The sequence below is a fragment of the Cydia strobilella genome, chromosome 25, assembly GCF_947568885.1.
Source record: "Cydia strobilella chromosome 25, ilCydStro3.1, whole genome shotgun sequence".
NCBI lineage: Eukaryota > Metazoa > Arthropoda > Insecta > Lepidoptera > Tortricidae > Cydia > Cydia strobilella.
The window spans coordinates 2,594,450-2,607,059 of NC_086065.1; the positions used below are offsets into that span (position 1 = coordinate 2,594,450).

The window sequence follows — 12,610 nt, forward strand, 5'->3', positions numbered from 1 at the left end:
TTACCTAAATGGTCAATTTAAAGTACCCTCAATGGTATAAGAAATTATACTTAGTCATGTTAAAAAAAAAACACGTATTCTAGTTTCCTCGTATTCGAAATGAAAAGTAGTGTTTAACTCGGGTGATAGGCAGCATTTCGGCCTCAAACAATTTGCGCTCTCACTGCGTTCGAGCGCCAAACTACCTCGGCAGAAATTAGTGCCTCATCCCTTGGTCAACAATCTACTATTGTTCTCGGGGAACGAATAGTACCGTTTAATCTCAGCAATCTACAATGTTACATTACCCGCTCTACTCGATCTGGATGTAGACAGTGCTGCTTACCGACTGGATTGTTTTTTTTTTTACTTTTGGTGCGGGTGACTTTTGACTGTTGACTTTTTGGTGACTTTTGACTGTTGTTGTGTGCTTTACTTGTGTTACATTTAAAATGGTATCACAAAGTTTTAAATATCTTCCGGACATGGTTGACACTTTTCAATGAAGAAGATACCGATAATTTCGATTTTAACAACTGTAAGTAAAATAAGTAAATATACAAGCACGATAACAGCACTCATTTGACTCATTACACAGCTAAGTTATGTAGAATTAGACCAAGATAAGTCTGCAACGATCTTGATAGCATTAACAGTGCATGTGTTATTAATAACACTTGCACTGCGTGTGCTATCAATAGCGCGGCAGACTTATCTTGCTGTAAAAGCTGTAGAAGTAGCCTAATTCTGTATTATGTTACGTTGCGGTCTTTATAATTAGTAATTACAAACGCTTAGAAAAATCTATATACTCGTAATAGTCGTAATGTTGTTACGTAACGTTAAATGACAAAGCAGCTGTATTAGCACTTATGCAGCTTATGCTGGATATGAGTAAGGCGTTGGACTTCGTGTGCCATAAAACCTTACTTTCAAAATTATATAAATACGGCATAAGGGGACAAGCATATCTTTGGTTGGAAAGCTACCTCAATGGACGGCAACAAAGTGTTGAAGTTACGAAACTGGTGAATAATCACAATGAGTCGTATAACTCACCTTAAGTGGTAAATAAATGCGGCATGGCGTGCCACAGGGCAGTATACTGGGGCGATATTGTTTCTATTACATATAAACGATTTACCTAGAGCCACACATAATGATACAATACTCTTCGCAAACGACACAACTATCACACCTAATTAAAGAGATGAATGGTGATTCTCTATTTCACTATATTACACAAATATTACTAAATGGTTAGATGATAATAATCTTAATGTAAATCTTTAAAAACTAGTTAATCCAATTTCAAACTTACAAAAGTAAATCCTTAGATTTAACTACCGACTTCAATAGCGTGCAACTTAAGGAAACTGATGCTGCATTTTCTTAGGTATTCATATTGATAAATATTGCAATTGGAAAGCCCATATCAACCACTTGTGTAATAAGCTAGATCGTTTTGCTTACGTTTTGTATCGTTTGTGTTCTATTGTCTCTGAAGCGGCAGCAACCGCAGTCCGTCACGGCTATGTATCATTACAAATTCGATACGGCTTAATAATATGGGGCACCTCTACCGAGGCCGATAGTTTTTAAAGCGCAAAAAAAAAGTGTGAGATCATTGTGCGGGGCCCATTACCTAGATTTCATTTTGACTTTTATGTTAGTTAGAGAGAGACAAGATTTAACAGAAGTGTGTAAGGTTGCTAAGTTTTATGAATAAGAGGGATTGTTTAATTTATTGTATGTTTGTATTAATGTAAAAGCCATCCTAGTTGCTATACTATGACACATTAAGGTTACCTACATTCCAAAAGCGACTGCAGCAGCGCTTCAGCAGCGAGAAACGGGCAATTTCGGTCAACTTCTTTAATAAAAACTCTCACTATCTATTAAGTAGATTGAAAGTGACGTCGCCTGTTTCCCGATGCTGCAATGCTGTCACAACCAGAATGTATACTATCAAAATACCAACAATGTACAATATACAAAAGTGTAATTGTCACCTGTTTATACATTTTTGGATAAATAATGAAAAATACAGTTTACAGGCCTTATGCCTTAAAGTATTTAATAAATCTGCTAATAGTACGCCATTATAAAATAACCATGACAAAAAAATACTGCCTTTACTAGCCTTGTTTACATGTTAGAAATGTCAAAGAGTAGTAAAGAGCTAAAGAGTGTCATAGTAAATTTTGTAGCCACAGTAAATTCACTGCCATCTATCGACATACGATTAAAACTAAAAATGAAGATGTATAAAAATACCATAAAATGTATTTAAAATATTTAGATCAATACGGTTTCACTCACTATTATTTGTAGTCGCTTTTGGCGACATGTTTCGGATTCTTCGGGAATCCTTCCTCAGGCACGAGGAAATGAAAACGAAAAATGTATTTATATATGCATAAATGATTTCTTTTAATTGCATTAATTATTTTTATATGATTTTGACCTATGTTCTTTCACTGATATGCGTTAAAATTGTTAAATAACAAACGAAACCGTCAACGCCATCTATACGAGAGTAGGCCAAATGTAGTGGCGCCATCTGATCGAGAATCAAATTTTCTTGATTTTCGAGGCACGTTTTTTTCCTAAGGAAAAAACTCCTTAATAGATGGATACAGACTTAACTATTAAGGAGTTATATCTATCTTTGCTAGAAGGAAAGGCTTTTCGAAAAAAGTTGTACAGTATATTATTGGAACATTGTTTTTATAACATTAATGATATAATACAACATTTTTAAAATTTTTTAGGTACATAATTTTGTTGTGCCTTATTTGAAATTAATACACATTAACATTTGATTCGTTATTTTAAACATTGTTCTGTCATGCGTCTTTTACTTATAATTTATTTTTGTGCTTAATATTATGTACTGAAATTCCAGCCAGACACGTGAATAGTTATTCACGTGTCTGGCTGGAATTTCAGTTAATAAGTACAGAGTTAAGTTTTCCAACAGTACTGTAGTTACAGTACTGTTGGAAAATTGTTTTATGACATTAATGATATATAACTATAGTTTGTCAAAGGACTGTCTCATTTCAAACATAGAGAAAATCATACTATCTTTGTCTTACACTAGTACTAGCACCCAAAAGAAAAGGATGGGTATTTTTTTGGTTCTTATTTACTGCCAATTTGTTTTTACCAACTAAGTATATTTAAATTTAATATTTTGCAGATAATTTAGTTTAGTAATTTGATATTGACACACATTTACATTTTTATTCAACATTTTTCTGTACTGCTTATTTAATATTTGTAATTTATTTTTGTGATAAATATTTGAATGCTGAAATTTCGGCCAGACATGTAAAGAACTGAATTTGTATATATTAACATCTTTTATATCTCATGTTTTATCAAATAAACGATTATCTTATCTATCTTATCTTTCTTTTTCTCAAAGCTTATTTAATATGGTATATTTTTGAAATAAAATTTTTGCGTCAATTTTCTAGTCAGTTTTTCTTTATTAGGAACATATTTATGACATAAGAAACAGCTTCGATATAAAATTTGAATGATGATATACATAATAGGCCACCGGTTTTAGGCAAAAATTGTTTAGAAGAAATAATTATTTAAAATAAATTGGACCAGTAATGTCCAAAGTAAAATGCTACCTTTATAAAATAATCTACAATTTTAATGTAATGTCATATTTGTAAGTAAATAAATGCATTAAACATGCGATGCGTTTAATCCCCTAGTTTATACCTGTTGGAACCATAAAAATATTTTTTCTGCTGTTTGTCATTTTCCTGGGTAATAAAACCAGGATGGTGACGACAATGAATGTGTTTTACTACTACGGCTAAATCATATACATATATATTGTATGTGTTACACACGAAAGTAAGGATTAAACGGAGCTATTAAAACGTAAAAAAATTATCAGACAAAGTCGTTTTAGGTGCTTAAAAACCAATCCAGGAAATGACGTTTGACGAGGACGAAAATATATCGCACGAATGTTACACCTCATAAGCTATTCAGAACTTTAAAGAACTACTCCCACTTATTTTTCTGACTAAACACAATTAATGTACTTATTGACCGTAGCGAAGGTCTACGTTTTGACTCGGGCATACATTATGTCCGGTTGTTTTCTTTCTTCTTTCTCAACCGATTCTCGTAAAATTTTGTGACCAGATTCTATGATTAAATTGAATTGTTTGTCGATCCGGTTTTTGTAATTTTTCAAAATGGCGGAGTCGTGATAGCTCGCGCCTAAACAAATAGTTGTATCGATATCAAGAGTTTTTTTCTTTCTGAGACATGATTAGAGATAACATCAATGCTCATCACACAAATAAATACCCTTACCGGGACTCGAATCCGGAACCTCCCGCATCGTAGGAAAAAAAAGTTGAGTAAGTATTTGGTGCATGCTACATGCTAATGTAGAATATATAATATATAACCACAAACATACAAATCCACGCGTACGAAGTCGCGGGCAACAGCTAGTACTTCATAAAAAATCATAAATAATTTATTTTCGTGATAAACTTACATACTAGCATTACAAGGAAAATTTAAAAAACGTGTTTGTAGTGTTTACCACGAAATGGGCTCGCCTCAGCATAATGCCGACCCAAGTGTCGGCGCTGATCTTCCGGCGAGTCCATTTGTGGGGGAGTCCATTTATGGTACTTCATATGCACTTGTGTATGTTTTACCATACAAATGACCAAAACCAGTTGGGCGCGCTGTCACGCAGACGCGCACGTCTTTCTGTTTGTGTTAAAATTATAAAAAAAATCGTGCGTATTCGAAAACATAAGTAAAATGGTAAAAGCCCTCTTGTATGTGAGTGTGTGTTACAAAAAATAATTTATAATACCGGGTGTTTCCTCAGCTTCCTGTAACACGAGCCAATAATTAAAACATATTGTATTCCTAAAACTGAACATTTGTTCAGCGACTTAAAAAAATATAATTATTAGTTATTTATTATATCATATGTTTGTCAGCGCTATGGAAAATGGCGTCGCTGCGCCTTATGCTGCGTCCGACCAAAGTCCGACTGACCTTAACTTATCATCAAGGTTTTTTGTGCCATTATAATTTGAATCAGTATTTTGTCATATAAAAATTGCATTTGCCTTGATAAGGATATGTAAAAAACTGTTAAGCGACGTGTTTAAATATTTACTTTATTCTGTTTGCGCTAAGGTAGTAAACAAATGCAAATGGTAAATATCTATAAATAAAACCAAAAAACGTCCCCAAATGCTGCCAAATATAGTTTCGTCTTGCCAAAAAAAATTGCTTCTTTTAACCATAGATTTTAACCCACTTGATACGTACTCTTTAATTCAGGACAATGTCCCGAATCCACCTGCGCATGGCCTGCTATGTGGTCACCCTAGCTCTACACCTCTCAAATGGCTTGTATATGAGGAGTTTCCATACTGAAGAATTACTAAAAGACCCTGAAATAAGGACTTTTGTCGGCGTCCAGTGGAGATACATCACAACATGGACTTTTGTAAGTATTTTTAAAGATCGTTTTTTAGGGTTCCGTACCCAAAGGGTAAAAACGGGACCCTATTACTAAGAGTCCGCTGTCTGTCTGTCTGTCCGTCTATCACCAGGCTGTATCTTATGAAACGTGATATCTAGACAGTTGAAAATTTCACAGATGATGTATTTCTGTTGCCGCTGTAACAACAAATACTAAAAACAGAATAAAATAAATATTTAAGTGGGGCTCCCAGGTCCCATACAACAAACGAGATGGTACGGAACCCTTAGTGCGCGAGTCCGACTCGCACTTGGCCGTTTTTTTAAGTATTTTATATGCTGCTGCAAAGTTCAGATGTAAACTTTCTAAAAAAATAAAAATAAAAGGGGGCACAATTAACTAAATGTCATAAAATAGGCATAATAAATAAAATAAATCAACCATCAACGTTCATCATTAAACTGGTACCTACCAATTTTAAGATAATTCTAAAGTCTCTGAATGTTTTGATTTTTAATTTGTAAATATTTCTGAAAATAACCAAGAATATTAAATGAGTTTCGGTATTAAAAAATTAAATAAGTACTTATATGTAGATAATTTTATTTATTTTATAATAATCATAATAATGTGAACTGGTTCCAGCAGTGAGCAGGCATTCTACATTATATCATAGAGTAACTTATACTAGAGCGGTACTGTCATAGTAAATTTTGTAACCCCAGTAAATTCACTGCCATCTGTCGACAACTAAAAATGAAGATTTATAAAAATACGATAGAATGTATTTAAATATAGATAAATGATTTTTTTTATTTGCATTAATTATTTTTATGATTTTGACCCATGTTCGTTCACTGATATGCGTTAAAATTGTTAAATAACAAACGAAACCGTCAACGCCATCTATACGACTGTAGGCCAAAACTAGTAGCGCCCTCTGAACGAGAATCAAATTTTCTTGATTTTCGAGGCACGTTTTTTCCTTAGACTGTATCCATCTATTACGGAATATCTATCTTTGATTATATTAAAGCTCTCTAAGGGGCCTCTACGTGTTGGATCTATATCCCCACGCAAGCCTATCAAAAGACCGAGATTTATAGGCCCGTGAAATCCACAAGGAGATACAAATAATAATCTAAATATCAATTTATTCTAGCTTTTGCAAATGGTGTACGCCCTCATCGGACTGACCTGTGATTGGTTGACGCTGACAAAGTCCTCGAACAAGACATACAAAGTACCGAGTATTTTGACTGAAACCAGGGACACCTTATATTCCGCTATTATTTGGCCTTCAACTTTTGTAAGTATTAAATTTGCTACTTTTAAAATTAAGTCATAGACATAGTATATACAAGTAGTTATAGACATGAAACCGAGCGACCGGGGGTAAGAGAAAGACATTCATGTATTGACAGTTTCATATATGGCAGCATAATCCTTTTTCTCTTTCACTCTTATAAATTTCGGTATTTCGCCATCGCCTCCTTGCTATGATGCCATAACCCGACCATGAAAAAATGTCCGGTCGGTAATAAAGACAAAGCATGGCACTATTTTCTCTTTCCTCTTATAGGAATCGCAATAAGACTATCTTTTTCTATCAAAGAGTGTCAGGCCTTTTATTCAGCCAATAGCGTAGTTAATGGTACTTATAACAATAAATGACCTTAAAACAAAAAAACATGAAAACTATCTCGGCTAAGACCTGGCCTGACACTCTTTGATAGAGAAAGATAGTGTTATTGCGATTGCCTAAGGTAGGGTGGTCGTCATACAGACCGGTCATTATTCATAGCGACCGGAATTAATAAGTTGCCCGTAACATATACATATACATAAAGGGCAGCAAATGATATAATTATGTAATGTCATGGTAATAAAATATTAATAAGACTAATATGAATTGAATACATACATTCTAACGGTCATCATGTCAATCAATTTGACGACCGGTCTGGCCTAGTGAGTAGTGACACTAGTGACCCTGCCTGTGAAGCCGAAGGTCTTGGGTTCGAATCCCGGTAAGGGCATTTTATTGTGTGATGAGCACAGATATTTGTTCCTGAGTCATGGGTGTTTTCTATGTATTTAAGTATTTATATATTATATATATCGTTGTCTGAGTACCCATAACACAAGCCTCCTTGGGCTTACCGTGGGACAGTCAATCTGTGTAAGAATGTCCTATAATATTTATTTATTTATTTATTATAAATATTTTTATTATTTTGCAGCATATTTGGCAGCCCTATTCTGGCCTTTCTACCTCTACGACGTCCAACTGGTGTACCCAATCTTCATAGATAGGGTTGTCACCCGATTATCCAACCATGTAATGCACAGCTTTATAATACCCATTGCTGTATGGGAGATGTTGATGAGGCCGCAGAAAAGGCCACAGAGCGAAGCGAAGATTGTTAGTATAATGTCGGTGTATACTGTAGCTTATTGGGCTGTGTAAGTATTTTAAAAATGAAGTTATTTTTTTGTGTGGATATCACTTCTTAATAATGTCTTTGCATTTAAGTAATTCGAACTACTTCAGAATTAAATCATATGAAAATCCATTTTTGGAATTACCTAACATTTTTAACTTTTCGGAATTATCCAAATACTCTGAATTTATTTCCGGTTTAATACGTAAATCGAAATATAGGACTTATGTCGAGAAATATAAATGTTTTTCCAATTTTTTAACGATTTTAGTGACGTAGGCACGTTGTGTAACAATTTATGTTGGACTAGCGACCCGCCCCGGCTTCTCACGGGTAGTTTAACTAATTTACACAAAACCTTTACAAATTATGCATATAAACTTTCCTCTTGAATCACTATATCTATTTAAAAAAAACGCATCAAAATCCGTTGCGTAGTTTAAAGATCTAAGCATACATAGGGACAGACGGACAGACAGCGGAAGGCGACTTTATTTTATACTATGTAGTGGTAGGATGTAGTCATCATACAAATATTAAGGAACTTTTTAAACGGTTAGCAGAAGTCATATGACCGCAGCGCTGCCGCTGGCAGCTTCCTCGCTCAAAGAATTAGTCTTGCAATAGTTGCAATATAGCGAGGAAACGCTGCCAGCATCTACGGCACCATGCCGCAGGGGGATATGGATATTTTTTAGGATTGTATTTTAAGATTAGTATTATTTATTTTTAGTTAGTATACAAATTATATATTTTTATATATTTTTATAGGTATAAATTATGTACCTATATTTTTATATTGTATATTTTAATTTTTATATTTTTTTTTCAGATTATTCTACACATACATCGAGCAAGATTACTGGATATATCCTATATTTAAATATGTATATGGCACTATTTATTTGCCAGTACTTATATGCTATAGTTTTCTACTTTTAGTTATAAATTATAAGACGCAATGGATTATAATAGAGTTTTTGTATCCGCCAAAAAAAGTAAATGAAAAGGTAAAATAAATATTAGTATCATTTGATTTTACCAAATTTTACTTACTTTTGTAGGTACGTTAAGGATATTAGGGATAGAAATAAGATCAAAAATACAACTACAAATGTACTTAAGTAATCTGTTCCCACGGTACAAAGGTGCCCATTACGCGGTTACAGCATTTCCACGCTATATTACTATGAACAAACATTTTATGAATAATGAATAATGATTCATTAGTAAATTACATTTACACCTCCATAGCAGGTACATATTTTGATACCTATTATATTATACATGGATATAAACATAAAACACACAACACACACAGTTTCAGTTTCATAAAATAAGTTACTCATTAAATTATTAAATTGGTGTATAAACATTTTAATCTTACATACTATAATTTAACTTGCTTAACATGTTATTAGATAACGTGTAGAGGTGTAACTATAGCACTTAAGTAGTAATGTTTATGTGTGTGTATTCTCTAGTATATAAGGCTAACATACTTCAAATAAAAAGAGTTCATCTATGACTTTCGTTGTTATCACTTGTTTCCAACTCCCGTCCCTACATGGCGACCCTGCCAGGATCCCTACCTACAAACGTCAGTTTCATATTGAGTTTTTTTATTTCCTAATTATAATTGGGCCAATGATTTGTAGTTGGAGAAAAATCCTCAATTTTATTAGCTAATTGTATTAATATAGTATTCAGTTTCCTAACGAAAATCTTATAATTTAATGTGTTATATAGTTTTATCCCGAGCACATCCTGGGTTTTTTGACTTGGCGAGCCGGCGCGGGGCACCCGAAGTGAAGTGGAGAAGCGGGCAAAGATAGATACAACTCCGTAATAGATGGATACAGTCTACGGAAAAAACTTGCCTCGAAAATCAAGAAATTTTGATGCTCGAACAAATGGCGCCACTACCTTTGGCCTACTCTCGAATAGATGGCGTTGATGGTTTCGTTTGTTATCTAACAATTTTAACGCATAACCAGGGGGTGTCACTGCGCAGTTTAGGTATATTTGGCCGGCGCACCGCCCGGGCAGGTGTATGGCAGTGGGCTGCCGCTCGCGCAAAATTGAAAATACGCAATGGCTTCGAAACCTAAATCGCGATCTAATCTGTATAAAAGATTGTTCTGTTTACGGATGTCTGAATAAATGGAAGAACAAGGAAGCAGAAAAAACATTTTTTTTTAATTCTGGACTATATTGACCGACATATTTTCAAAGGAATAAGTACTTCTGTGGCATACCTACTTCCGTGAGAATCAGACATACTATCTCCGGCTAAAAATTTTATGTTTACGTTTGTAATTCCTACATATTTATCTTAAAAATAATAAATCAGTAGGTATAGGTACAAAAACTTGTCAAGTGACAACCCCGTGCCGACACTCGCAGCTCAGCATAAAACTGCGGCGCGCAAAGAAGATTCACGGTTCGTGCGCGGTTATAAGTTTCAATTTTGCTTGCAGGCGGCGAGTGTAGGTATAATTTTGTACCTAAATCTGGCTTTTGTGAAGGAGTGAATTTTCTGTACGGTAGTACTATTAGTTATTCTGTGGCATAACAGTGAAAGAACATGGGTCAAAATCATATAAAAATAATTAATGCAAATAAAAAAATCATTTATCTATATTTAAATACATTTAAACGTATTTTTATAAATCTTCATTTTTAGTTTTAAAGTATGTCGATAGATGGCAGTGAATTTACAGTGGTTACAAAATTTACTATGACAGTACGGCTCTATTACTATTTTACTGCAGTGTGAACTAGTGTAGAGTTTTGTCCACTGCTGCAGCAGAGGGGAGTCCCAGATATCTAACAACGCTATCACGATACTGTTATATAAAATGGTTGCGGCGCTACAGAAGACGGTTATTCAACTTGTCAAATTATAGATATACTGCAGTATTGGCTGTTTTATTGTGGTTATTCCACAGGGCGGTCACGCTATACATCGAAAATCACTTGCGTTTCAATGTGTGAACGGCACGTCTGTGCACGCGGCATGTGTCATTGTGTGAGTAAGTTGCTTAAAAACAGTACTGAGCGGCCGGCAAACGGCCGTCAATCTGCTGTCGCGGGGCGAGGTAATTCGAGTCGGGACGGGGCGGTGCGTGGCCGTTCTGTATGATAATACTATTACTTATTCTGTGGTTATTCTGTATGGTATATAAGTATTTCTTATGATGTGTATTATGACAATTTGTTTTATATTTTTAATAGGCATCTAATATTAATAATAATAATAATAATAGAAATCTATATTTTGACATCTACAATTCATGTTGAGCATGATAGTTTATAGTTTCTAGTATTAAGTTCAATGTTTTTGTACGCCGTTTGGTAAAATATAGTGAAACTGTACATCATTATATAAACTGACCACCACTGTAATTGTACCTATATTTACAAATAAAACACTTACTTACTTACTTACTTAACAGTTTACTTTTATTATTAATTTAATGTCTGCTCGCATCTTCGTCCTCGTAAAAGTATTTTTTGCACAATGTTTTTGTTATGTCCGACCACTTTCGGCGAATGATAGGTATATCAATTATCAATGTTTTCGATGGAAAAGCAGATTTTTTTGGGGGTTGGCCCTATAGTAAAAGTTGTTGAGTGTGACTTACATATACAACCCACGATTAGACATAACAAAAACAACCTGTATCTGAAGTGTCAATTTTAATTAATATTTTCTTGTCTTATTTACAGCTACTTATCACCGTATTTTGGTTCATATTCTTATGTAACATAAGCGTTACATTCGTGGGCTATGTTTGGTATATCAAACCATTTAGACAATATTTTGTACCAGGCCATTTGAAAGGTGCATGGTAAGTAATTGATTAAGCACGTTGAATAAGAAGAGAATACAGAAAAATACAAATAGTAAACAAGCGTAAGCACCCAGTTAAATCTCCTTATATGATCATGTTTTTCTAAGAGGCGTTGATATTCGTACATGTGGAAAAAATATATGTAGTTCTTGACTATATTATCTTTAACAACATAGCTTCCGATACACGAATTATGACACTTCGCTCGATACAATTAATTCCCAAAGTAACCTCTAACTCGGACTTTTAATCGTACTTTACTCGGTTATTTATTATGTGATACTATAAACAAAAAAAAACAATCTTAACATAAATACTAATTTCATAGCTTTAGAATTTCGATATTGTAAGGTAACGTTTTTAAAATAAATAAAAACCGACAAAATTCGATTAAAATTGACACTTGGCGCGTATGTTCTTTCCCGTTCTTACTTGCGAAATATGACAAAGACAGCGGCAAACCGATGGAACGGCCTTAAGAGTCACACGAAACTTGCCACCGCCATGAAATAACATGACATTTGAATTTTAACGTGACCATAGACATAGTATACCTATATACAAGTAGTTATAAACATGAAACCGAGCTATTAGGGGTAAGAGCAAGACATATTCATGTATTGACAGTTTCATGTATGGCAGCATAATCCTTTTTCTGTTTCACTCTTATAAATTTCGGTTTCGGTATTTCGCCATCGCCTCCTTGCTATGATGCCATAACCCGACCATGAAAAAATGCCCGGTCGGTAATAAAGACAAAGCATGGCACTATTTTCTCTTTCCTCTTATAAGAATCGCAATAAGACTATCTTTCTCTATCAAAGAATGTCAGG

General features: G+C 34.1%; 1 protein-coding gene across 1 annotated transcript; it reads left to right on the forward strand.

Moving 5' to 3' along the window:
• The first annotated feature begins 5,323 nt into the window (after positions 1-5,323).
• LOC134752609 (androgen-dependent TFPI-regulating protein-like) lies at positions 5,324-9,007 on the forward strand. The gene is made up of 4 exons (XM_063688279.1): positions 5,324-5,500; positions 6,639-6,789; positions 7,720-7,942; positions 8,753-9,007. The coding sequence occupies exons 1-4, from the start codon at positions 5,336-5,338 to the stop codon at positions 8,937-8,939; spliced, it is 726 nt and encodes a 241-aa protein (XP_063544349.1). The 5' UTR covers positions 5,324-5,335; the 3' UTR covers positions 8,940-9,007.
• Positions 9,008-12,610: the final 3,603 nt, after the last annotated feature.